This window comes from Acomys minous (genome assembly GCF_964271855.1).
Source record: "Acomys minous genome assembly, chromosome: 2".
Classification (NCBI taxonomy): domain Eukaryota; kingdom Metazoa; phylum Chordata; class Mammalia; order Rodentia; family Muridae; genus Acomys; species Acomys minous.
In genome coordinates this window covers 132,630,575-132,657,420 of record NC_140484.1, presented here as the reverse complement: position 1 = coordinate 132,657,420, position 26,846 = coordinate 132,630,575, and the positions used below count along the sequence as shown (strand labels likewise).

Genomic DNA, 26,846 nt, shown 5'->3' with positions numbered 1-26,846 from the left:
TTTCTGGCAAAACTTACTAACATTCTAAATGTGAAAGAACATATGCCAAGGACTCACTCTTAACTGACTATGGGGTGACATTTTCCAACTCTATTTCCCCTCTCTTGGGATGACGTCAAGTAGTACTCAAATCCCATTACTGACATGCATTGTGCTCTCACTCAGCGAATGTCTGTTGGCCATCTATTATGTGCTATAGTTGCCATAGAGATGGCTACCCTAGGTCCAGCTGTGCTCCTGTAGCGTCTGTGCTCTCATAGGGAGGAAAAAAATGGTAACTATCATTTTGCAAAGTAAATGTTTTTGTGAAAAAATGGCTAATTCACAAAAACACCTTCTTCCGTTAAGCAACCACATGTATTTTGGAATTATTATATTAATTTTATATTGAATATAAAAATGAGTAACATTACAAGGAGTTTATAAACTAAGGAGGTAAGTATATAACTATAAACTCATATTTTAAGGAATGATTTGTCCTTTTTTTCTTTCTCTTATGTAACTAATACTTTAACATTATTGAACTTAAATATATATATGTGTACACACATACACACATGTGCACTTTTTTTTTGGAGACAGGGTTTCTCTGTATAGCCTTGGCTGTTCTGGACTCACTTTGTAGACTGGGCTGGCCTCATAATGTTCCGCCTGCCTCTGCCTACCTGAGTACTGGGATTACAGGCATGTGCCACCATGCCTGGCGAAGTTAACAATATTTTAATGAACATCTATTAATAATAAAGTAATAATATTGTTAAATCTTATGTGCTAATTATTGACTTAAATATTTATTATTCTTCTGCTTCCTTTTCAAGTAGCTACCATTCTTTTTCTTTAATTTCTAAAAAAATGAAAGTAATGTGCACAATCATTTCTTTCAAATGAGACAATGTTTGCGAGGACAACTTGTAGGCGTGGGTCCTCTCCTACCAAGTGAGCTCCAGGGACAGAACAAAGATGGCCAGACTGGATGGTAAGTGCCTTTATCTACTGAGCTATCTCACTAGCCTCCTGGAATCTAAAACTGCTTTTTGAAAGTATTCTTGGTACCCCTCTATATGTTTTTTTTAATTAAAAATGTAAATTTTATGTCTATGAGTGTGTGCATGCATTTGTACCCGATGCGTGCCTGTGGAGGTTGGAAGTGGGCATTCTGTCCTCTGAAACCTCCTCATAGCTGGCTATGGCTGACCTTGTGGGTGCTGGGAAGCACCCAGGTTGCAACAGGGCCAAGTGCTTCTAAAGTTCAGCCACCTCTCCAGCTCCTCTTTATTAGGACTGAGGGCTTATGCTGTCCACCATAGCTGTTTGCTACCGCAACCTACTGTGCACACACATTTACAGAGCTCTCTACTGTTCAGCATGTAGCCCTCCATATTTTGTTTTTCCTTCTTGCAATTATTTCTTTGAATTAATGTACCTATTTATTATAGTGTTTACCTTTGCCTGTTTCTTAGCCTAATTAAGACAAGCCCACTGTCAGCATGATTCCTTTATTTTTATTAAACATTATTTTTGAAGTTTCAATTACCTAGAGGTTGAATCATTTGAAAATGTTACCAATTTTAAACTTTACTTTGATATTTTCCAGTTTCATTCTTTTTGTTAAATTTTCCAGGATTTTTTTCTTCTAAAATGTTCTGCTGAATCTTGTTACCTGTGCATGTGCTGGAGGCATTCGTCATGTCTTAAGTCCAGGCCCTGAGATGCTGACCAAAGCTCCATACGCAGGCTAAGAGTCAGGAGGCCAAGGGTAACTGGTGGCTTCACTACAAAACTACCAGGCAGGGCTGGATCATTTTGTTGAGTAAATTTCAGTTTGTGGTATCTTAACCTTTTATCCTGCTCAGGTAATTTCCTGTCTGGGAGGTAATGGGGCTGTGAATATGCTTAGGGGTCAAGAAGAGAAAGGGGCTTGAGGCTAGAGAGAGGGTTCATTACCCCACGCACTTCTCTGACCTTAGTTCCCTTCAGCGTGGTGCTCCCCCTCCCCTCAGCTGTGCTGGGCACCCATGCATCTAGAGCCTCTACAGATAGTGTCTATCCAGTCTTCCAATGGGCAGGAAATGTCAAGCTCTTACCTCTGGGGAAAGCGGCAGAATTATGATAATATTGAACATTTATCAAGAGATTGCTCTATGGCAAACAATATTCTATAATGTATGTTTACATGAATTACCGCTCTGACTTCAGACAGCATGCCATGGTAGCTGCTGTGGAGGCTGCAGGAGACAGCTACCTCTTACGTAAGTCTCAGAGTGTGGGTGGTCAGAGTCAGACATGAGCCATGCTTTCTGCCTTGCTAGGGCAGCTTCGCTTTTCCTTTTGCTTTCTAACTCCCAAAATTCCTACCGACATCCCTTCCAGGGCCCCGTCTCCTTTTCAGTTTGATTTTACGCCTCTTCTAGTCTTTGATCACCATCGTACTAAGGTTTAAGCGTAAGTGGATATGGAAGTAGGTCCATGTTTACTTTCATTCTGCAGTTCACTCCCTGGGTGACGTGCTCACTCTCCAGCTTTCTGTTTCTGCTATGGAGCTAACAGATGCCCTATTTTTATCCTCTTTCCTGAGCTTTGCTCTGTATGCTCAGGTGCTTACAGAACTACATTTGAATGTTCCACAAGCAACTTGGGTTTACAACTACAGGCTCAAACCTGAACCATCTTCAAATTGTTGCCTTCCATCCAAGAGGATTCATATTTGTCATTATGATACCAAGGACAAAACTCCTAGGGGCTGTGCTTCACTCTCTGCTTTTGTCTCAACTGCCTTCCCACCTCTACTGGGAAGGACTTTTCATCTCTTACTCAGTTAATTTTTCAGTGTTGCCAGGCTGAGCTTTCTACTCTTATACTCAGTCAAAGCCCTTTGTCAACAAATGGTTATGTCTTTACCACTTCTCTATAAGCTTAAATTTTAACCAAATTAAGCTAAATGGAAAAGCCAGGCAGTGTGGTGCATGCCTGTAATCCCAGCAATTGGGCGGTAGAGGTAGGAGGATCTGGGTTCAGTGTCATTCTCAGTCACATAGCAAGTTACATGAGACCCTCTGCAGACCTTTAATCTCAGCACTTGGGAGGCCAAGGCAGGCAGATCTCGGTGAGTTTGAGGCCAGCTTGGCTTACAGAGTGAGTTCAGGACACCCAGGGCTACACAGAAAACCTGTATCCCAAAGCAAAAACCATAAACAAACAAATAAATAAATCCAACAACAACAAACCCAAACCAACCAGCCAAGCAAAATAAAAAAAATAACAAGTCTTAAAACAAGTGACCTTAAAAGCATGCATCTTACGTATAACATGCTGCTTTTACCTCTCCAAGACAGTGATGTTTGCAGAGGCAGACTCAAGAGACAGTACGTGATTAATCTGATTTCAGTGCACAGTTAACAATATTCACAATAATACCAGTATCAAACTGGTGTGTGAACTCCTTTTTGTACATCATTTCTTATCCTCACTGCAAGTTCACAAAGTTTACAAGCTCTTTTAGTGTTTCTGTACCTGAGATAACTGCCTAAGGCCAAAATGCTAAGCAATAACCATCAAATTTCAACTTGACTTAGTTAAAATTCATGCTCTCTTCATCACACCACACTAGCATGGATGATGAGGAAAGCAGGGACACAAGAGCAGAAAGGTGGATTAGGGGCCATTTTGTAAATAATGCCCAAAGAAAAGGCTTCTTATTTAGGCAAACAGTCCTAGTTTAAGGACCAGGAAAGGACTTAGGCCACGGAAGTACTGCTAACAGGATACTCAGTGCACTGGCAGAGCACTCACCTGCCTAGCAGCAGCTGTATAGCCCTGCTGTCAACCCTTGCATCATCTTTACAAAGTGCATTCTCACTCATGGGGAGGAGGTAGTCTTCACTGTGGTCTTCAAGTTGATTCTTAGATGAGTTCCTGGTTCCAAATTGTGGAAAAGTATTGTCATGAATGGCTAACAGATGGGAAAAATTTAAATCCTAACTAACCTAAGAAAGAGTAGAAGGTACTAGTCTAACTTAGAAAATTTAACATGTAGACTTATCTGTCTTAAATGTATATAAAACTTTATAATTTGCGAAGTTCTTCCCAACATCAGAATCCCATTTCATTTCTGAAGGGAGGGGAAAAAAATCTTCATTTTATATAAAGCATTCCAGTTTAGAGAGTGAAGAATTTATCCATTTATATATTTAGCAAATACCGAAGCTAGGTGTTAGATTTTGAGTACCGTCTACTGTAGGCTTGCCACATTAAGAATTAGTTGCTGGACACCTCTGAGATTATCCCATTCATAGTAACAAAAAGAGGGTAAACCAACAGCCCAGGAAACGAGCTGCAGGGGCATGTGCCGCCCCTAACTTACGTTGCTGATGCTCTGACAACATCTTCCATCATAGAGGGAGGAACTTTGTCCAGCAGCATATTAGTATCTGGGCTTGAGTTCATGGCAGAGATCAACATGGCATTCCGCAGTTTATTGCCTTGTTCTAACAGAGCTAAAGGCAGCAAAAACAGAAAATGAAAGCGTCTGAAAACCAGCAGGAAGGGTTTCAATACTCAGTACTTGTCCTCCTATGAGCAACTTCTGCAGTGGTTTGTGTCTGTTCTCTCATTAGCCCAGGAATTCCTTGAGGACGTTCACTTAGCGACAGTTGTTTGCTTGGCTTCTGCCTTGTGTTTAGCGATGTCATGTCAAGGAGTGAGTGCACTACCCCAGAGAGACTGATCTTACTGTGGGAGTTGTTATGTCTCCCAACTCTCCCAACTGCTGATTGCATAGGATGAGGTAATGGTGTCTAGGCTTCATTTTATAACTAGCTACCTTATTCTGACTCTCTTATTTATAAGCGTTTTAATATTCCTAACCAAGAAACACTGACAGCTATATTAGCTACACTTTTGGAAGCCAGGCATACCATAACAACCTATTCTAAATTTACATTTTCATGAGTAAGAATGACAAAATGCAGCTCACGGCTCCTCTGGGTTCCCACAGCAGGACACTGGAAAAACTGAGATGAGCTCAAGGCTTCCGATTTTTTGGTAAGTAAAAGTTGCCCCACCCCTTAGGTAATAACAACAATAGCAATGGGCATTTATTAAGCCCTTACCATGTGCCAGGCACTCATTAGATCCTCTCAACATTCTTCTGAGATGAAAGTGACATGTGCAAGTCACACAGATGACACCTGTACTATGAGTACGCCCTTGTCTGTCTATGGCTTCACTTTCTGCAATGAGTTCAGTCAAAAGCATTAAGTAGAGACTATGTATTCCAAGTTTTAACTTATGTGCTATTCTGAGTAGTGTGATGAAATCTCAATCCGTTCGACTCTGCCCTGGACACGCACCCGTTTATCTAAGGTTGCCCATATTGCATATAGACTACCCACTCTTCTTAGATATACCATTGTGATATTTCAAGCTGTTGTATTAACTAACCTTTACTTTACCTAATAAAGGCCCCAGCGCACAAGAACAGTGGCACTGATAACTTTAATATAACATATAATCATATTTAATTATTAGCTATTATTGTTAATATCTTAGTGTTCCTGATAGCTTCTGATCCACCCCCACCTTTATTTTTGCTTTCTGATACTGGACTTGAGCTTATTTTTCTTCTGTTACAGTAAAAATGTCTCTTGGAATGCCAACCTTTCAAGAGCAATTTATTCTGTCATGGATACATAGATGGCAGTTGTTATTTAGATACTTTTTCAAGGCAGGGTATAGAAAGGAAATAAACATTAAAGAAGACAGGGAAGAGGAATCAGAACTCAAGTTCTTCACCCTTTGCCCTCAACTGGCTCCGCAGCTGAAAAAGCCATCCTCTGAAACATGCTCTCAAAGCTTCAGGCATGACAACAGGAGCGCCTTCAACTCTCAAGACGCTGGACCTAACAGCTTCCTCGGCCCCAACTTGGGAGCTCCTTCCCACACTGACAGGGCACTCAGGTCCGTCCAGGGTGATGTTTCCCACACTCCTTCCCTAGGTGCCATGGGCACAGGCCTGTTAGAGCAGTGGTAGTCAACCTGTGGATCACAACGCTCTGGGGGTTGAATGGCTTGTTCACGGGGGCCGCTGAAGACCATCGGAAAACACAGATATTTATTTTATGATTCATAACCTTAGCAAAGTGACACTTAGGAAGTGGCAACAAAAGAAGTTTATGGTTGGGGGTCACCACAACATGAACTGTATTAAAGGGTCGCAGTGTGAGGAAGGCTGAGAATCCTGTGAGAAGGTTGTGTTAAAGGATTATTTATAGCTTCTGGTTTTTCTCCCGGCTCCCTTTGATCCATTCTAAAGCCCAACTCTCTTGGGTACAATGTGTAGCTGGTATTTCAGAAATCCTAGTTGGCTGGCTGACTCAGCTCTGCACCCTCTTTGCTGGTGTAATGTACAGGAAAACTGGGAGGATCACTATGTTTACGTATTTGCTTTATTTCTCCAGTGCCCTCAGCAGCTACAGAAGTAGTCCTTTCAAGTTTAGTCTCCCAGATTCTTACGGCTGGAAGGCTCTTCTAACGATCATGTAGAGGAAATTTAATCCAGCAATACGTCTATTCTGACTGGAATACAGACACTCCTTTAATCCCATGAGACAGAGGCAAGCAGATCTCTGCGTTCAAGGCCAACCTGGTATAGAGCAAGTTTCAGGTAAAGAGAAGCTTAGGTCCTGGTGTGGAGGCACATGCTTTTAATCCCAGGACTCAGGAGACAGACACAGAGACTAGACCATCTCTGAGGTCTGTTCAGTCTGTTCGGTTGAGTCAGTGAGTTGAGAGACAGTGCAGGGGAGTTAAGTTCATGGTAGTTTAGTTCATGGAATCCAGAGGCAGTTTTACCAGGAGAGTTTTAGAGACAGGTTAAGGAGAAAACAAGCTAGACACAGGTAAAGACAAAACAAGCCAGAGAATGAGAAGGAGGCAGAAAATTACAACAGATTGCTAGAGGTTGTTTGAGGCCAAGAACTATTCACTCAGAGGTGGAGAGAGAAGATCAATTGCATCAGTCAGCTAGGAGAGGAGTTTGAGCCAGGTCAGCTGAGTTGAACCAGCCAGCCAGAGCTAAGAAAGCACAAGAAAGGGTGAGCTTATTCAGCAGTAAGTCTCAGAGGCTGAAAGCATGCTAGGCCTAGGTTAACAGACAGTGGCAGTAAGCTTTCAAGATGACAATTACACCAGGCAAATAAAAGATACTTTTACAAGGTGTGGTGGCACATGTCTATAATCCAAGCATGTAGGAGGATCAAGTATTCAAGATCATGTTTAGCTACATGGTGAGTCTAAGGCCAGGCTGGGCAATGGGCCCTATTAAAAAATCATATCCAGCTGTATATTGATCATTGAATCAAATGTGTAAGAGGTCTATCAGAGGGCCACCCAGTCCACTCCTGGCTATTTATAGTTGCAGTGAATTCACAACCTACCCTGGACTATCACACTGAGCCACAATTTGTCTTATTTCATCTTTTTTTTTTTTCAAGGCAAAGTCTCATTGTGTAGCTCTGGCTGTTCTGAATCTTGCTCTGTGGACCAGGCTAGCCTCAAACTCAGGGATTAGCCTCTCTCTGCCTCCTAAGTGCTGTGATTAAAGGTATGTACCACCATAGGCCAGCTTCATGTCATATTTAAATTCACTTATCCTAGTAAATCTTTGGAAAGGTACACACTGGCAATCCATGGGTTGAGCCTGTCATGTTTTGCCTGGCTTGAATAGCTGTCTGCATGGTCTTAATTTAAACTAATGCAGGCCGGCCTATATAAATGAGAGCCTAAGGGAAGAAGCAGTGGGGGGGTCTTAGCCTTAAAGTCTAAGGCTGTAATGCACTGATGTTGGAAGAGGCTGCCACTTACGACAGGGCAAGAGCTCCTTAACTACTAGTTCTTGTCTTCATCTTAGAACGAGGTTAGCAGGACCAGTGAGATGGCCCAGTGGGAAAGGCTGTTTGATGCACTACCTACAATCTGAGTTTGATCCCCAGAACCAGCATGGTTGGAGGACAAAACCAACTCTTTCAAGTGTCTTCTGGCACCATAACATATATGTACCTACACTCAGAAACACAAATAAATAAATAAATGTAAAAGAAAAATTTTAAGTGAGGATAACCTTCTCTACCACACATGGTTTTACTGATAAAATCCTGAATCTGAAGCATTTGGCAAGGAGCAAGTATGTAACTTAGTGATGCTTAGTGAGTGGGAGCTGCTTGCTTCAGGCTAAATTTCCCTTGGAGGCTCTTATACCAGTGACTCCCCTTAGAAGGAGCTTGCATCCTTTCCCCTTCCTCCTTGTGCTGCCTGTGGGGCCTCCCAGGCGCTAGGGTAACATCCTAACACTAAGCGATGCTTCTAGTCCTTTTCAGATAATTTGCTACTTTCTTAGCGAGGTCTGATTTTGCCAACTTACACAAAACTAGCATCCTTTCTTCTCATCTTCCCTGCTTAATTTACCTCCTCGGTCACTGCCACCACCTAACATATGTATTTATCTAGCTTGTCTTCCCATCTAGAATAGCAGACGCCAAAGACAGGCTCTTTTTAAAGAAAAACTTAAACTGCTCATCCCTGACATACAGAGGAGCGCCAGACATTTTGTAGGTGCTAGATAAACACCTAGTTAATGAATGGATAAATGCCTAGTTAATGGTGCACAAGTCTATATCAAAGAATCCAGGTAGAAGGTAATTAGATGCTAAGTGTAGTGGACAATTTTCTTCTTTGTAAATGGACTTTTTAAATTAAGACTAAAAGTGATGGCTTATAATCTTAGAGAGAGAGAGAGAGAGAGAGAGAGAGAGAGAGAGAGAGAGAGAGAGAGGGAGAGAGAGAGTGTGTGTGTGCGCGCGTGCATGTATAATGTATTTGCTGTTGTTGTGTGTGTATGTGTGGTGGACCTGTGTGAGCGCAGGCCCACATGCGCCATGGTATGCATGCAGAGGTCAGAGGACAAACCTCAGTAGTTAGTTCCCTCCTCCCACCTTCATGTGGGTTCCAGGGACTGAACTTGGTCTCTAGGCTTTCACAGCAAGTGCTTTTGCCTACTGAACCCTAGCCCTAAAGTATATGTTTAAGAACAGGAATGCCCAAGACATTTCAGGTGAAAGATATGAACGCCATAGCTCAGTGGTGGAGTGTATATATGCAGAAGACCCTGGGCCTGATTCCTATCACCACAAACACAAAGAGCACATGTCCCTGGAGGATATCAAGGGAAATAAAGTAAAACACAGAAAGACAAATATATTACCTTCTCATTTATTTGTGGAAGCTTGAAAGTTCATCCCTAAGCAGACAAGGGAGGTCACCATATATGGGGAAGGGCAGGTGGGAGGGTAGGATGGAATGGCCAATGGGCACAGGGTGCGGCTGATAAGGAGTAATGTCCAGTGTTCCATAGCATCATGGGATATCTCCAGTTGACAACTGATGTTGCAAAATTGCTAGTTAAGGGCATTTTGTGTTTTTAAAATGTGCGTGTGCATGCAAGCGCATTCATGCCTGTGGTGGCGTGGGAAGTGGGTACATGCTACCTGTATATGTGTGGAGGTCAGAGGACAACATGCAGGAGTCAAGTCTCTCCTTTACTACGGGGTTGTAGGGATCAAGCTCAGCTCAGCAAGGCTTGGCGGAAGAAGCTGAGCCATTTTACTAGCTCCCTAAAGGACATTTTAAATGTTCCTAACACAAATGGTCAATGTCAACCGCTATGATCATTACCCACTGTATATGTTACTGAGACACCATACTGTACCCCACAACACCACTTATGTCCCACTAATAGAAAGTAAAAACACCTAAGCAGCAGATACTTAGCAGGTAGCAGAGCTGCCTTTACATGAGCCAACGGACGATAGCACACCTCACATGTTTATTTGGCTGCTGAGTTCATAAGGAAGTCTTGCTTCCCTCTGTGGGATGACTAACAAGCAAAGCAAACCTAATAAATCAGTGTAGTCTTAGGTCACGGCACATACCTGAAAGAAGGTCCTTTGTAGGGGGGTTGTTAGAAGACACAATGCATGAGTCACTGTGACTCTTGGCGACTGTGCTCACTTGTGGCTGAAATTCAGAGCTGTTGAGGAGGGACAGCTGCTTCTGGGGGGCTTTGCCTCTCAGGGCTGCAGTCTCTGCACTTGGACCTGAACTCAGGTGATGCTGTGCTCCACATAAAGAACTCTTTACTGCATCGGAGTTCTCTGCAAAGTACAAGTGGTCCTTCCCCCTGTCAGAGAGAGAGAATGCCAGCAGCTCACACCTGTCACAGCTTGGAGGATCAGTGAGGGCACTGTAGCTGGGGCCTTGGAACAGGTGGGTTTTTTGCAATGTGACTTTGTATATCTCCCCAATTAAAGAAACAATAGATCTCTACCAAGGTTGTGGGTTGTACTTTAAGTGACACAAAACAGAGACCAGCACACAGAAGAGGGAGTGTGTGTGTGTGTGTGTGTGTGTGTGTGTGTGTGTGTGTGTGTGTGTGTGTGAGAACAGAGTCTGATACAATGCAAATGCTTCACAAGTAATTACTAAGACAAAATCTAGTTCTCCTACTCCATTCTATTTTGCAAAATAACACCTTCCCCCTTTCCCCACAGATATGTATCTCAGTACCTGCAAACTTGTTAGTCACATGTGTACGTTGGCTTCTCTACTAGACAGTGAACCGTCCTTAAAGACAGGACTTGTGGGGTTGGTGACTGCTGTAATTGGTTTTGGTCTGTGCATGCTAAGCACGCATTCCACCTCTAGCTACTCCTTCAGCCCCAGGAGTTGTGTCCTGTTCATTTCTGTGCCAGCACCTGGCATCCAGCCAGGATGGCAGTGGGTACCTAGGAGCTACCTGCTGAGTGAGTGACTGTGTTTCTGTCTTCAGTTTTTCAATCTACCACAAACGACACAAAAATCCTGACAACAGCGAGAGTTAGCAGATGCAGAGATTTGGAGATGTGATCATTACCTTGGTGTGGCTGACCTACTGTTGTTGCCTGCTAATTCCTTTCCATCATTTTTGATTGTGGGTGCCCCACAAGACCTTGATGGAATCACAGAGTGGGTGTTGATGGATTCAGTATTCTCTCTGAGTTCTTGCTCAGATAAAAGTACATTTTCTGTCATTTCAGTGGTAGGAAGAGGCTTGTAGCTGTCGTAAGTTTCTGACAGAGGCTCCAGGGCAAGCGAGACCTGAAAGAACATAAAACAGAACAAATTTTCTTCAGCCTGCAGTAACTAAATGATTTCCCTGCCTAATAGAAGTTAACATTTATCCATTCCTCACAAGGTTAGGTCTAGCTCCCTGCCTAACAGAAGTTAACATTCATCCATTCCTCACAAGGTTAGGTCTAGCTCTCTGTCTACCTCAAAAGCTTCTCTCACTGTTTTCCAGATGCTATGGAAGTTTTGGTTTGTCAGTTGTGATACATAAGCATGTTTTTGTCTTAATCCTAGGTGTGGGCTATGGGGGCTGCTCCAGTTTGTCCACAGCTGATAACTGCCCCGTGAGAGGGCCCATGATCTCTGTCAGCTGGGAACTTCCTCGTGTGGAGGTGTGGTCTTTGCCAGTGGGGAGAAACATGCCAGATCCAGAGAGAGACTAGGGGCTCAGACAGAGAAGGAAGAAGAATGTGGGTGCTTCCCCATGCCATTCCTGGTTGCAGTTGATGCAGTGTGATGAGAAGTCGGAGATAGTCTGAAATGAAAGCTTAACTGGCCCCAAGGAGCCCAGTGACCCCAAACAGCAGGAAGCAGCCATAGAAAACTATGCCCTCTCCCCATTAACCTTCTTCCTCTCCTACCTGGGGCTGGGGTGTTGGACTAGGGTGGAGAAGGAAGAAGGAGGCATTAAGGAACCCCAAATAAAAATAGATTTAAAAAGTATGCCTACACCCAGGACCCCTTCACCCCTCTGTCTGAGACAGTGCAATCACCCAGCTTTCCTCTAAGTGCTCTATGCTTGCTGCTTTGTGCCTGCTTACTCCAGCCTCGATGTCAAGGTCACTGCCTTCTTCATGCTCTCCTTCCTCTGTATCTACCCACCCACACAACCACTGTTCACCCAATACAGTCCTACAGGCCAGGAAGGCGCTGTGCTCCTCCCTCGGACACACTTCAGTGATGGCGCAACTGTCAGGAATCATATTATCTTAACTCTAAGGAAAAAACGCAGAGGTCAGATGTGGTGGTGCACACCGAGTAATGCCGGCACTTAGGGTGCACAGGCAGGAGAATTATGGGAAGGTCTTTGCTCTTCCAAAGGTCCTGAGTTTAATTCCCAGCAACCACATGGTGCCTCACAGGCATTTATACTGGGATCTGATGCCCTCTTCTGGTATACAGGTGTACATGTAGATAGAGCACCATCTATATAAAATCATTAAATAAATCTTAAAAAAAAAAGCTCTCCAGTCCTCTAAAAAGCCCAACTGAGAAAAACCTAATGAGGGGAGTGAAACAAAATTAAAGAATATACCTCAGAAGAAAAAAATTACTAAGTATTGAAAAGTTTAGTGTTTAATGACAGAAAGAGGAGGAGAAACTGCTTAACAGCCACAGACCATCAAATAATGATGAATGACCCAACACAAAAAAGAAAAAATTAGTTTTTCAGGTATCTCTGAAAAGGTCAATAAATATTTTTTGTTGAGAAACTGCCAAACTCTGAAAAACCAAACCTACACCTTACTGAGAATTCTGACCATGAACCAGGAAATGTAAAATCCTTCCTACAAAGACAAACACCAAGAATGCACTAGGATAAACACTGTGCGCAGTGAGCAGTGGAGCAGTGTCCCCTCCAATTCTGGCTGTCCCAATGTAAATGTCTGGGTGTTCCCTGTCATCGTTCATCACTTGCCAAAGACTGCCACTGCATCTTACTTAGCGCACAGGAGCCACTGGGAAGAAAAGCATCCGGCCCTTACTTGGACTTGCTGATTGGCCAGTGAGGTCTGCTTTTCCCTAAGCAGGCTTGAACCAGTAACAACACTCTTTAACCTGTTGGACCTTGGATCCTGGAGAAAGGCTCAGGGAAAGACCTCACACTTTCCTCAGCAATCTTTACTAGCTCATCTGCTAACATTTGTTGATACCAGCTCTACACTAACTGCCTGGGGCAGAGAGATGACTGAAACACTCTGTCCCAGAAGGGGAACTTAAATAATCTAAACATCAAATGCAGCTGCTCAGGTAAGACTGTGTACATACTAGGCGATGCGGGAGCACTAGGGGGAGAGAGCTGAGCGTAGGGAAGGGGTGAGGAAGGGCTGCAGGGATGGCTTCCTGCAGCAGAACACAAATGACTCAGCTCAAAGTACTCGCCATGAGGAAGTGAGATGAAGCTGGGGCAGTGGCAGAAGGGGGTGGGGCAGCGTCTGTTATCTACTGAGGAAAAACATCTGACTTCGGAGGCATGAAACAGCCTGAGCAATTGTTACCCCTGATGATCCCTCAGCCCTCTGCTTCTCAGTGCTCCTAATATATTCCTGCATTCATCCTTATTTCACTCCTGCCCATCTCACTATGCCCCGCCCCAGCTATGTTCGCTCTGCGTGCATTCCCGTGCCAGTGTCATTAGTGAGTCAGCGGCTGCCTCTGTCTGCTCATCTGTATCTCATGCTGGGAGCTGGATCTGAGTCTGAAGCAATCTAAGCACGTGCCATATTCCCAACTAGATTTTCTGTTATACAAACTATTTTACTTTAAAAATATGTATTTTTATTTTATGTGCATTGGTGCTTTGCCTGCATGTATGTCTGTGTGAGATCCCCTGGAACTGGCATTACAGACAATTGTGAGCTGCTATGTGGGTGCTGGGAATTGAACTCGGGCCTCTGAAAGAGCAGCTAGTGTTCTTAACCACTGAGCCATCTCTCCAGCCCCAACTATTTTACTTTTTAAACTGGAGATTTCTCCCTTAAAATGTCTTTTATGTCCTCAGAGTTTCCCCCAATGGAAACAACTTCCATCTGTCAGGACAAGGGAGCAAACAGTATTCTTTTGTTGTTCTTCTACCTCCAGGCCACACTGCACCATCTAAATACATCTCCCTCTTCTGAAGCCCACACCTTCCACATGCACCATAAATACACCATATGCATACGTCATCTCTCCCATGCACAACAGCAATGCTAAGGATGCTCATCTGCCTCCTAACAAGGATGCAGGGTCTCTTTGGTACAGTTTTTTATTTATACCCATCACATCTAGTCTAATTTTCAGAATATACCGGGCAACACAGCATTTAAAAAGTGATTAAGCGGTGCTTTAAAAACTACATTTCTTATATAGATTTGTATCTCTGGCTCTTGAAAAATTAGAAGATCCAGCAGTGAAAGCTGAGTCCTCATTCTCATGTGACGAAAATGAGCTAGAAGCCGGGTGGTGATGGCGCACGCCTTTAATCCCAGCACTTGGGAGGCAGAGGCAGGTGGATCACTGTGAGTTCAAGGTCAGCCTGGTCTACAAAGTGAGTCCAGGAGAGCCAGGGCTACACAGAGAAACCTTGTCTCGAAAAACCAAAAAAAAAAACAAAACAAAAACAAAAAGAAAAGAAAAAACAAAACAAAAAAAAAAACCAAAAAAAACAAAACCAAAAGAGCTAGAAAAGACCAGGCAGTGACTTGGTCAGGATATGTACCCAGTTGCAGAGTCCCCAGCACATCCCAATGAGAAGCAAAGTGACAACAGTGACAACTACTCTCTGTTGCTACACCTGGGGTTGCTATTGTTATTTTAATTTCCGACAGTAAAACAACACTTTTATAACTATAGTTTTCTGACTTCTCACATACATATACACACATGTCACTACCACAATGAACAAAAGGAAGAGGCCTGTCATCTCAAATAACTCTTGTTACCCTTTGGAGTCAAGCCTCCTCCTGCCAACCACCACCATGCACTCATGATGGCCTTCAAGATTCTCCTGCAAATGCCACTGTCTAGTGTATAAGCTTTGGAGATTCCCATAAAAAAAGATTTTATGCTTTTTACTGGCTAGAACACTATGCTGGTGTCTTATCCCACTGGTTACTTTGTAAACACTGAAGGGGCTCTGCACTGCTGGGGGTTGGGGGGGGCTCCTCCTGTACAGTGCTGGCTCCAGGCTACTGGTATCTGGAGGTGGATGTTGAGGTCAAGGTTGATACAAACACTGTTCTGTAGTTTTCTTCTATTTCCCTTTTCTGGTTTTGGTATCAGAGTATTACATGCCTTGGAATAGGGCTTTCTCCTCCTTGGTTTTTCTGAAAGAGACAGTAAGGCTGACGGTATTTTTTCCTTCCCTTAAGTGTCTGGGGAGAATTTGTTAAGTAGGTGATCTACGCCTAGAAATTTCTTTTTTGTCAGGTCTGAACTACAAATTCAATTTTTACAAATAGTCCCAGGTCTACTCAGGCTATCTCTTCTTCAGGGACTTCTTGTAGTTCCTAGTTTGGGAAGAATTTTGCCATTTAAGCTGTCAAACTTCACCGTGTAGGGGTGCTGTGGCATTCCTCTAATGTCTGTGAGTTATGTAATCTGCTGACTTTCTAATAGCAGAGAGAAGAGGGAAGCGACTGTTTCCTTTTAAAATGAGTATATACTCATTGTAGACAGTGATGGCTTTCATAATGACTTTTTAAAAAAATCTGTGTGCTTTGTGTGTTTGTGTGCGTGAGTGCAGGCATGGGTGTGCTGTGCTGCTGCAGCTGGGTCAGGGGACAACCCTGGGTGCTGGTCTTTGCCTTCCACCTTGTCTGAGACAGTCTCTTGCTCACCAGTGCACAGACAGACAACAGGCCCATGAGCTTTCAGGGCTTCTCCTTTTCCACCTCCCGGCCTGTAGGAACACTGTGACTAGACACACGTCCACCTCTGCGTGGGTTCCTTGGGCCTGAACTCAGTTCTCACACTTGCACAGCATGCACTTTACCACAATGTCCTCCCTACAGTCTCCTGTCCCTTCCTCCTCTCACTAGACCCCTTCCTCTTCTAAATCAGTCCTGATTCTATTTTTATACCACATACAAGAGTGTATATGCAAAGAAAATGGAATATTTCTATGTCTATTAAGGGAGAAAAAGAAACTTAGAAACTTCAAATAAGTGGGAACAGGCATGTTTCGTTATGGAAAAGAATCTCTGTCTCTCCCCCCCACTTCTTCTCTCCCCCTGCCCCCCAAGACAGGGTTTCTCTGTGTAGCCTTGGCTGTCCTGGACTCACTTTGAAGACCAGCCTGGCCTCGAACTCACAGTGATCCACTGCCCTCTGCCTCCCAGCATGCTTGGATTACAGGCATGCACTACCTCGCCCAGTGAGAATATATTTCTAATGGATAACATATGGATGAAATGTGATCACCAAATCCATTATGCTAATGCTATCATGAAACAGGCGATAGCCATTCTGAAGAAAAGATGCATGATAAAAATGGAATAAACAGAGGAATATCGAAATTTAAGGAGATTTTTAAAAACGGAAACAAAGTAAAGGCAGACCTATGATATAAAGCCACATAGCAGATAAACTAGAAAGAATCAAGATGGTGAATTTACCAAGATAGAAAACAATTTATTTCATTTTTGCAGTTGTTACTATTGTTTGGTTTTTCAAGATAGGGTTTCTCTGTGTAGCCCTGGCTGTCTGGAACTCACTTTGTAGACCAAGCTGGCCACAAACTCAGAGATCCGCCTGCCTCTGCCACCTGAGTGTTGGGATGGTAAAAAATTTTAAAGGACGCTACCAAATGCAGCTGGATTTGTGTGTAGTAAACACTAGTTGCATATGGTGGTCTAATGAAATGCATTGTTCAGAATGTTAGTGCCAATGTTGCTTATGCTAATGGCAAAAATGCATCCTGACCAAATTCTCTTCAGAATCTTAGGATCAATTATCTTATTTTCCATCTCCTATTGCTTTCTCCTTGAACATACCAGGTCCTCTCTACTCTTACAATAAGAGGCTTGACCAACATATTTTGTAGTGGACCAGAATAAATATTTTAGGCTTGCCTGGCTGTGGTGGCACACACCTTTAATCCCAGCACTTGGGAGCAGAGACAGGCAGAACTGAGTTCGAGGCCAGCCTGGTATACAAAGGGAGTCCAAGGCAGGCAAGGCTACACACAGAGAGACCCTGTTTCAAAAACAAAACAAAAATTTAGGCTTTATTCCATATTCTTCTTTTATATTTAAAAATATAAGAAGCTGTTGGAGCTTAAACGCTAGATGGGAACCGCCAGGCATTATACACTGCGTCTAGTGCCTCTCAAATGGGTGTGCTTTGCGCTACTTCTACTGTGTGGCTAGCCCAACATAGAGTGTTTCCGTAGTTTCATCTCATTTGATGCTGGCAACAATGCTTTACAGCTGCTTACAAATGGGTTACTGAAGCTCAGCAAGTATAAATGATGTCTTAGCTAAGGTTTCTATTGCTGTGAAGAGAACCTTGACCATGGCAACTCTTACAAAGGGAAACACTTAATTGGGTCTGGCTAACAGTCTCAGAGCTCTAATCCACTATTGCCATGGTGGGAGATGTTGGCGTGGAGGGAGACGTGGTGCTGGAGGAGCTGAGAGTTCTATACTTTGATCCATGGACAGCAGGAGACTGTGTTCCATACTGGCCATACCTGAGCTTATAAGACCTCAAAGCCCACCCCCAGTGACGTAACTTCCCCCAAAAGGCCACACCCACTCCAACAAGGCCATATCTCCTAACAGTGCCACTCCCTATGGGCCAAGCATTCACACATATGAGTCTATCGGGGGTGAGGGGTGGGGAATGGGGGTGTGGCATTCCTATTCAAACCACCACTAATGATTATCTAGTAAATATGAAAGTTACACGTGTGTCCAGACACAGACAGCTAAGTCTGAGCTAGGGATGTCTTCCTTAATCTCTCTCCTCTCTCAACTATATTCTTTTGAGACAAAGCCAATCACTGAGCCTGGCGCTCTCCAGTTCAGCTAGACTGTCTAGAATCTGCCTGTCTTTCCATCCCAGTGCTGGGTCACAGCTGTATGCAGCCACCTCTGGCTTTTTACATGGGTTCTGGGAATCCAAACTCAAGTCCTTATGCTTGCATGGCCAGCACTTTACCGCACTAGCTCTCCAGCTGCGCATTTCCCTTATATCACAGCACATGCTTCCTTCATGGGAAAAAGGATAAAGGGATTTTTAAAAAGTTATATTTCTTTTTAAAAAAAGATTTGTTTTATTTTAAAGTGTGTGTGTGTGTGTGTGTGTGCGCGCGCGCCTGTGTGTGTGAATGTAGGTGGCCTATGGACGTCAGCGGTGCTGGACCCCCAGGATCTAGACATACGGGTAGGTGTGCGCTGCCCAGCATGGTGCTGGAAGCTGAACCCTGGTCCTTTGGAAACCAGCATGTACTTTTAACCCATAAGGCGTATTCATAGCCTCAGAGAAAACGAAGCTGTAATTGGTGCTTCTGCCTCACTGTACTTGTTCCGTGTTTCCAAACTCCTTATCTTTCAGAATCTGATTTCTGTGTCAATCTTCTATTAAAAACTCAGTAATCCAATGACCTTTAAATTTAAAAATACAAATCTCATTACATAAATTACATTTAAATATGATAAAAAAAATAGTACAGCTACTTTGGAAAACTCTGGTAGTTCCTTAAAAAGTTAAACATAGTGCCATATCACCCACCAATTCTACTCCTACATGCGTGGCTGCGGGAACTGAACATACATGCTCACAGAAGAGCTTAAACAGAGATGCTCACAAAAGCTAAAAAGTCCAAATACCCGTTAACTGAAAACAGACAAGCAAAATGAGCTCCATCTGCACAGCTGAACGCCTCACCCACGAGAAAGTCTATATACTAAACCTTTCGTGCTAAGTGAAAGAAGTCAGTTTAAAAAGAGCACATAATATTCTATTTCTTTTGAAAGACAGAAACACATTTCTATTTGAAACATCAGGAATAGGCACTACATAAAGGCAGAAAATAGACTGTGGCTGATAACGGGTATTGGCTTCTGGAATGAAAAAAATGCCTGGAATTAGAAACTAGTAAAGCCTGTATAATCTGATAAATGTACTTAAAAACCAAAACAAAACCTTGAACTGTACACTTTTAAAGGGTGAATTCCATATTTTCAAATCATATCTTCTTTTTAATTTTATGTGCATTGGTGTTTTGCCTGCATGTATGTCAGTGTGAGGGTGTTAGATTTTGAAGCTACAGACAGTTGTGAGCTGCCATGTGGGTGCTGGGAACTGAACCCCAGTCCTCTTGAGGAGTAGTCAGTGCTCTTAACCACTGAGTCATCTCTCCAGGCCCTCAAATCATATCTTGATCATAAAAAAAGAAAACAACAACAACAACAAAACACCACAGAAGGCCACCAAGAATCCTATGTGCCTATTGCTATAATCGTTTGTTCCCGCCCAGGCATCAGTCGCATGCATACATGTAGTACCATCTTAATTTTCTTTTGTCATCACTGTTGTAAGGTTCTTAAACTCTATAGCACCTCCACTGAGATCGACTTTAGTTCCTAGCATGACTGTAGCTCCTATGTTAACACCAGCTCTTAGCATATCAGAAGCCATTTTGACTCTAAGTCTCCACTTTGATTAAGATAAATGATATTTAATCTTTACTCCCCAAGAGCTGGGAAGTCCCCAAAAGCTCCCCTACCCTAAATCCTAGCCAATCAGTTTAAAATGTTTTGCCTAGCTACCTGGACATTGTGCTCAGAACAAAAAGGATTCTTCTTGTGTTTAACTGGTCAAAGTGATGATGTAACGCTGCCCTCCCTCTGCTTCCCACCTGGTACCTGGTTGTTACCTGGTTACAGTTTTTCTTATAAAAAGCCTGCCTTAGAAGCAGATCAAGGTCACTGTCTAATACCTGCGTTCCGACTGTGGCTCTGCCTGGTCAGTTCTTGTTACTAATGTCAGTCTGAATTTATAGATTGTGGCCCTGACCGGTCAGCTCTTGTTCAGTGTTCAAATAATCTTCCATCAATCTGAGCCTGGTGTTCATGTGTCAGTGTGCGGCTATTCCTGAACCCTAACAATCATCAGACTACAATTATAATTATGCTGAACAACTGTTTTCATGTCTCTAGTACTGAAAGGCATTGCCATAATTAACCAAGGACGCAGAGCTTTCTCTTCTTTTTGTGCTATTTCTGTAAGGTTGAGGTAAATGGAACTAAATGCCTTTATGGATCTTAAAACATAACGTTTACCATCCTGAACTCCTGATGCAAAATCCTACACCATGAGAAATGCTTGGGTAACAAGGCTCACTTCACTGCACAGTGATCCGTGGAAGGCGCCACTACATTCTAAATAAAAATGTCATAAACCCCATGAGAATGGAGTTGCTATTCTGCTGCACAGATGCAGTCGCGGGTGCTTCTGTGGGGCATTCTTGTATCTGGCAATGCTAAGTGTTCTTTCCCTATTTTTTCCTTGTTTTTTTTCTATTTATTTTATTTCCTGTATTAGCTTTAGGACAAACTTTGCAAGGTGTAAAGCCAATTAAATTTTTAAATTTTAATTTCTTTTATTTCATGCTGATTTGTTCCCATGCCATAACTTTTAGTTTCTTCAGTTTCTTCTGGGATATCTTTTTTCTCTGTGCACCCTCCTCTTTTGGCTTCGGAACAATTTGCTCCTTTTCAGTGAGGATCATCTCATCGTGCCAGGGGGAGCTCATGTATAGGTTAATTCAGCCATGAGCTCCGTTTGTTCAATGGAGCACCTTAGGAGCTTTGTTCACATGGATGGTCAATGACTAGAGAATCCACATCTAAACCTTTAAGTTTAGCATCACTGTCTCCATTCTTAGGCATGTGCAGCAAAATTCAGCACTCTTTTTGGGCCACTGACCCTGAGTTCAGCCCCACTGATTGTCCTGGGCACACCTACAGACTCCACCCTGTTCCCCCCCCCCCTCTCTTTCTCTCTCTCCCCCATATGGCTTCTTTAAAGTGACATCTTTCAGACACTTGGTGCCTTTTTGGACATGAATACATCTGACGGCCTGGGCAGTTTCAGTGTTCCTAAAGTGAGCACGAAGATTTGAATGTCTGAATTTGCATGATTTTGTATGGTTTTCTTGGTCAAGAGAGTAGTGAATCATTTTCACAGATTACCTCAGGCGCTTACAGGAAGAAGTATGAGGGCTCCTGGGAGAATTCACTCATCACGTGAGCTTGTAAAATGTAAACATTAAGTATTCACTCTGAGGCTCTCCCAAAGAGTCCCCTCAGAAAGGAATCCTTCTCTATTCTTCCAGCATCTTCTGCATCCCTACAGCGAAATATGTCACATACCATGTTCTAGAAAACCACACGAGAGCTGTTCCTTATCTCTGCAGTAGTGGCACATGAAAGTGTATCAGAAATACAAATCGGATCAATGTGTGACAATATCAAAGTCAGCACTCACATGAATCAAACAAATGCTTCTTGGCACTACATTAGGAACTGAGGGAGAATAGAGAAAATATAGTGTCGTCTTTTAGGGAGTCTAGACTCAGAATGGGGATCCCACCAACAAACAATTCTGGATACCGCACTAGAGCAATGATAACGTAATTAATGTTTCTATGAATTCAACACAGTGCAGCAGACAGTGCGAAAGCCTCCTGCTGTTGGATTTAGAAGTCAGGAACAAAGGTAGCTACAGTCTTTGGGTAAAGAATAGGTAAGGCAAAGGTAGGACTTTGCATGAGACGTGGGGATCCTGACCTTCCCACTCCAAAGGACTCGCCTTCTGCCCCCAGACTGTGTTCCTTGCAGCTGCCACTGGTAGTCAGACATGACATGTCCCCCATGAGCTCCTGCATTTGATCTTGTTCCCCAGCTCTGGGGCTGTTTTGGGAATGTGCAGCCTTTAGGAGGTGGAGCTGAGCTGGAAGAGGTGAGCCCTGGGCAGGCTTGAGGATTACAGGCTCCTGCCCTAGCTTTGCTTTCTGATCTTCCCAAAGGTGAGGACACAGCCTCAAGCTCCTGCTGCCATGCCGTCCCCAAAAGTGACTGTCACCTCAAATCAAGGGCCAAAATAAACCCTTAAGTTGCTTGCTATCAGGTCACAGTAATGAGAAAAGTGGTAACACAGCAGGAAGGAGTTAGAACAGTAAGGAATTAGAGCATTTCTACCTGCAGTTCTCCAAGTTTCCTAGATGCCGGTGAAACAACGGTAAAAAATCCATTGATTTGATGGGTTGGAGACAGCTGGGCGAGTCCATTGATCTGAACTCTGCCGATTGGAAGATGATCGAATTTGGTGATTACTTCCAGCACCAGCACGGCCATATCTAATGGAAACAATTACAACATATTCAGATAGTTACCACTGTTTTTGTTTTTTGGAAGAAGGCTAAAGGGTATACAATGAAAAACTTTACATTTGAAGTAAACCAGGCACGTACAATGCCATATGAGGAAGGAGGAGTGAGCCCAACACCAAAAAACAAGACTTTTAGAGAGAATGGCAAATGCTGTGTATTAAAGCGTTATATTGACTATTTAGCATGCTAAGTACGTGGTAAGAAAAACAACTTTCATGGGCTGGGAAGGATGGTTTTGTGAGTAAATTGCTTCAAGCAAAAGCTTAAGGATCTGAGTCCAGTCCCCAGAATCCACGTAAAAAAGTCAAGCAAGGTGGTGTGGTGTGCACTTGCAATCCTAGCACGGAGAAAGTGGAGACACTTGGAGTTTGCAGGACAACCAATCTAGCAAGTGCCGCAACAGTGGAACCTGGGTTACACACACACAGAAGTGGCAGAGCCTGAGAAAAATTTGAGGTTATCCTACACACACACACACACACACACACACACACACACACACACACAAGGCCATAAAAGTGCTAGTATACGTATTCAGCCGGGTGTGGTGGCATAGCCTTTGATCCCAGCATTGTAGAGGTAGAGACAGAGTGATTGATCTCCATGAGTTGGAAGCCAGCCTGGTCTATACTGTAAATTCCGGGCCAGTCAAAGCCACATTAAAAATAAAACAAAGGTACTAATAAATGTATTTGCCAAGAACTCATGTGTTAGTTCTAAAATACTGAAATGTAAATACAACAAATCTTAGTTACTTCATTCTCATTTTTTCAGTTTTGGCTGAGAGAAAGGGCTCATGGATGACTACAGGGGTTGGTCTTGGCCTCTCAGTAGCTAATTGCTTGTTCCTAACTTATATTTAGGGTACTGAGGTACTGAAAACACGTGAAACAAAGACAAACAGAAACAGACCCCTTAACTACATTCTACAATTTAGTCCTCATCCCCTCATGACCTTAACTCATAGAAAAAGAATAACATGTACAAAAATGGAATCCAAAATCATGCCAAGATACTGCAAATTCTGAGTATTTTCTTACCAAACTGAGAAACGCTTCATTATTGCTATTTGTCCAATACTTAAATGAAAAGTATGTAGGACTTATACTGAGAAGATCCATGTGGGTTTTCTTGGCTCTAACAGTCATAAGCTGTTTTGGTGGAACTCACAGCCATCTATAAAATAGGCATCTTAACATCTGTGTGGGGGACTAACTGAGGATACTGCATATAGATCACACAGGACAGTGTCTTCCCACATAGCAGTTACTGAATGACTACTATATGACTTTAAACAAATTACTTAACATATCACAGCCCTTTTCTGCTGGTTATTTAAAAAAATTATATAAACCGATGCAAAGTACTCTGTAGGCTGTGAATGGCATGCACACGTGGATTAGAGAAATGGACCAACATCTATTGGTTATTTACTAATAACTAGATGCTTTCATGCCTCATTATTCCCTTTGTAATTTTTTTTTTTTTTTTTTTGGGTTTTTTGAGACAGGGTTTCTCTGTATAGCCTTGGCTGTCCTGGACTCGCTTTGTAGACCGGGCTGGCCTCGAACTCACAGCGATCCGTCCCTTTGTAATTTTTAAAAACTGCATTTCTATTAACTTATTTTTGTGTTGAGTGCTTGAGTATATCACAACATACAAGTGGCGGCCACAGGACAACTTGCAGGACTTGGCTCTCCTCCGCCCACCATGTGGAACCCGGGGATCGAACTCAGGCCATGAGGCTTAGTGGCAGGTGCCTTTACACACTGAGCCACTTCGTTGGCCCCCCCTTTTTCTTTTTTTCCAGAGCGGAGGATCAAACCCAGGGCCTTGAGCCATGTGCTCCACCACTGAGCTAAATCGCCAACCCCTGGCCCTTTCTTTACTCTAGGTTTCTAACTCTAGGTTGGGGGCTAAACAAGATCACAGAGGTCAGGTAGCATTCCTGGGTTCAGTAAGTTTTAAAGTCATCAAAATGGGCTAAAACTCAGTTCTATCCAATTCTAAAGTTGACTATACTGTGTTACTTTACTATACATTGCCAATGGAAAAAACACTTTATTTTTAATAGATTTACAATCTCTATCCTTCATTTTTTGGTGGCATCATCCAGTGTTACACTCATTCCTACCGAGTCCCCTCTGATGAACAGTGTTGAAGATGGAATGGTCAAGGTCCACTCAAGTATGTCACTGAATTTTTATGACCACTATTTCTGGCAAAACAGTAAATAAAGGGTTAAAAAAAAGATATAATATAAAGAAAATGATGTGTATGCATGTTTGCCAGCATGTGTGTCTGGACACCACTTTTGTGCCTGGTGCTCCCTCAAGGCCAGAAGGCCTTGGGTCCCCTGAAATTGGAGGTGCAGACTGTTGACAGTCACCATATGGATGGTGAGACCAAAGCCAGGCCTCTGGAAGAGCAGACTGTACTCTTAACCTCTGAGCTGTCTCTCCATCTCCAAGCCCTCTTCTCAAAACCAGGGCTATGGGATGGCGACCTTGGGTTCATCACTTACTTCTTTGAACTTCAAGCCCACCTGTGGGAAGGACTGTAAGCTCTGTCACAGGTGAAAGCACTCTTGGCGGGCTTTGCCCTTGAACACACCACTGATACTCCCTGAGATTAACCTTGAGATAGACTGGGTGCAGCCATTTTGGGCCTGAAATTCAGGAACTGGACCTGGGGACTCCACCTGGATTACTGTGTTTCTAATCGGCCCTCAATGGGAGAGAGAGACCGCTCCTTGCACGTGAGAGACAGGCAGGCGGAGAGGACAGAGAGGCGCAGCAGGTTGAGAGCCGGCTTGAGCGCACATGGATTGTGGATCGGGAAAAGGATCAGTGAACAGGCCGGACCAGCACGCAGGCCAGAGACACCAAGGGACCTGTCCTGTGGAACGGATACCGGAAGGTTCACTCTCTTTTCCCTTTAACCTTTTTTCCCTCTTCTATAAGCTAGTTGGGTTGTATAATAAAGTTTAATTGTTAAGAAACAAAGCCAACACCCACCACTTAGAGTATGAGCCTAATAGCCACAGCAAACGGCCAGGGCCTCATGGCATGAAGTCCAAGACTTCCCAGAGGTGTCATCTTAATCCTTCAACTGTTTTTTCACGTTCCTTCAACAAAAAGGCTTTTAAAACACTACATCTACAATGTTTAGCAACTGTATTAATATCTTTTCAGAGTAAGAGAAGACAGGGTTAAAGGAGTGAACATCACTCAGCTATGTCACAGGATCGTTTGCATAAGAGCACAGAGTTGAGGCATGCTATTGCCCCCTGTGTTTTTGTTGCATCTGACCTCACTGTTTGACTATTCCTTCCACCCTGGACTCTCTGTCTCATGCTAATCTATAAACTCCTCCTTGGTTTACCTTTTGCCTCTTAAGTGTGACACACAAGCAAAGGGCATAGGAAAGAACAACAGGACAAATGGTCACCCACAGAATCAGAAACAGTCACGTTCCCCAAGCCTCAGCTATAGTACACATCCGCATGCAAGAACTATCGACCTCTTGCCTCTTCCTTTTCTTTTCTATCTCATCTACTTCTCTGCTGGAGGGTACACTGCCGCGGTGCACAAGAGGCTGTCAGAGGTAGCCGTCCTCTACCATGTGGGACACTTGGCTCCAACTCTAGTGGTGAATGCCTTTGCCCTCTGAGCCATTTCACCAGCCCATCTTGGCTCTCTATTTTCTAGAAAACCTATCATGGTTACATGGCCATCTGGCTCATCTCTGACAAGGTTCATCCTAGTTGTATCCTATTCAAATAGGCTCTTTCCCATGATTTCTTTCCTAACTAGAAATGAAATTTGGCATTGGCATAGTATCTTGTGTTAGGTTCCTTCAAATTACTGATGGGAAAATTAAAGTCCAGAAAGATGAAATGGCTTGTTCAATGTAAAGTAGTAGCAAGGGTAAAAGCAGACTCGGGATTCAGCTTTCCTAATAAGCTATGAGATTCCCCTTTCCTGACAACCTAGAATAGTCACAATTCTCTATGCGTGGCATCACGACATATGTCCTCACGTACTGTCTGGCATCATTCATTAATGCTTTGTCAGTTCTTCATTTTTCAACTAATCTTTACATAGCTTCTTGGGAGGGACGATAACAAAACTTTATCCCTCAATGCCTCAAATATTTTCTCTGTAGACCATATGCCTACAACGTAGCAGGTACTGGACCCATCACTTTACATGTTTCCAGTCAAGTCCCATAATTCCTAATAAGGATATACTATCATCCCCATAACAGGAAACTGAGACTCTATGATCTTTTTGTTTGCTTGTTTGTTTTGTTTTTTGAGACAGGGTCTCTCTGTGTGGCCTTGGCTGTCCAAGACTCACTTTGTAGTCCAGGCTGGTCTTGAACTCATAGTGATCCACCTGCCTCTGCCTCCCGAGCACTGGAATTAAAAACATGCGACACCATGCCTGGCAAGAGACTCTATGATCTTAAGAACCGTTCTAGCCTGGCGGTGGTGGCGCATGCCTTAAACCCCAGCTCTTGGGAG

The 26,846-nt window shown here is 43.3% G+C and overlaps 1 protein-coding gene and 1 pseudogene across 4 annotated transcripts in view; both read right to left on the bottom strand.

The window, feature by feature from the left end:
• The window catches only part of C2CD3 (C2 domain containing 3 centriole elongation regulator), a 107,365-nt gene that overhangs the window by 76,788 nt on the left and 3,731 nt on the right, over positions 1–26,846 (bottom strand). For all 3 annotated transcript variants that reach the window (XM_084772933.1, XM_084772935.1, XM_084772934.1), the window contains exons 3-7: positions 22,128–22,285; positions 10,964–11,187; positions 9,984–10,231; positions 4,361–4,493; positions 3,790–3,912 (exon numbers count right to left, since the gene is read on the bottom strand). In XM_084772933.1, coding sequence (XP_084629059.1) covers positions 3,790–3,912; positions 4,361–4,493; positions 9,984–10,231; positions 10,964–11,187; positions 22,128–22,285 — 886 coding nt within the window. The remainder of the gene's footprint in view (positions 1–3,789; positions 3,913–4,360; positions 4,494–9,983; positions 10,232–10,963; positions 11,188–22,127; positions 22,286–26,846) is intronic.
• On the bottom strand, positions 19,923–21,244 carry LOC311592490 (large ribosomal subunit protein uL22-like; annotated as a pseudogene). Its single transcript has one exon. The product of its transcript is annotated as a large ribosomal subunit protein uL22-like (transcript).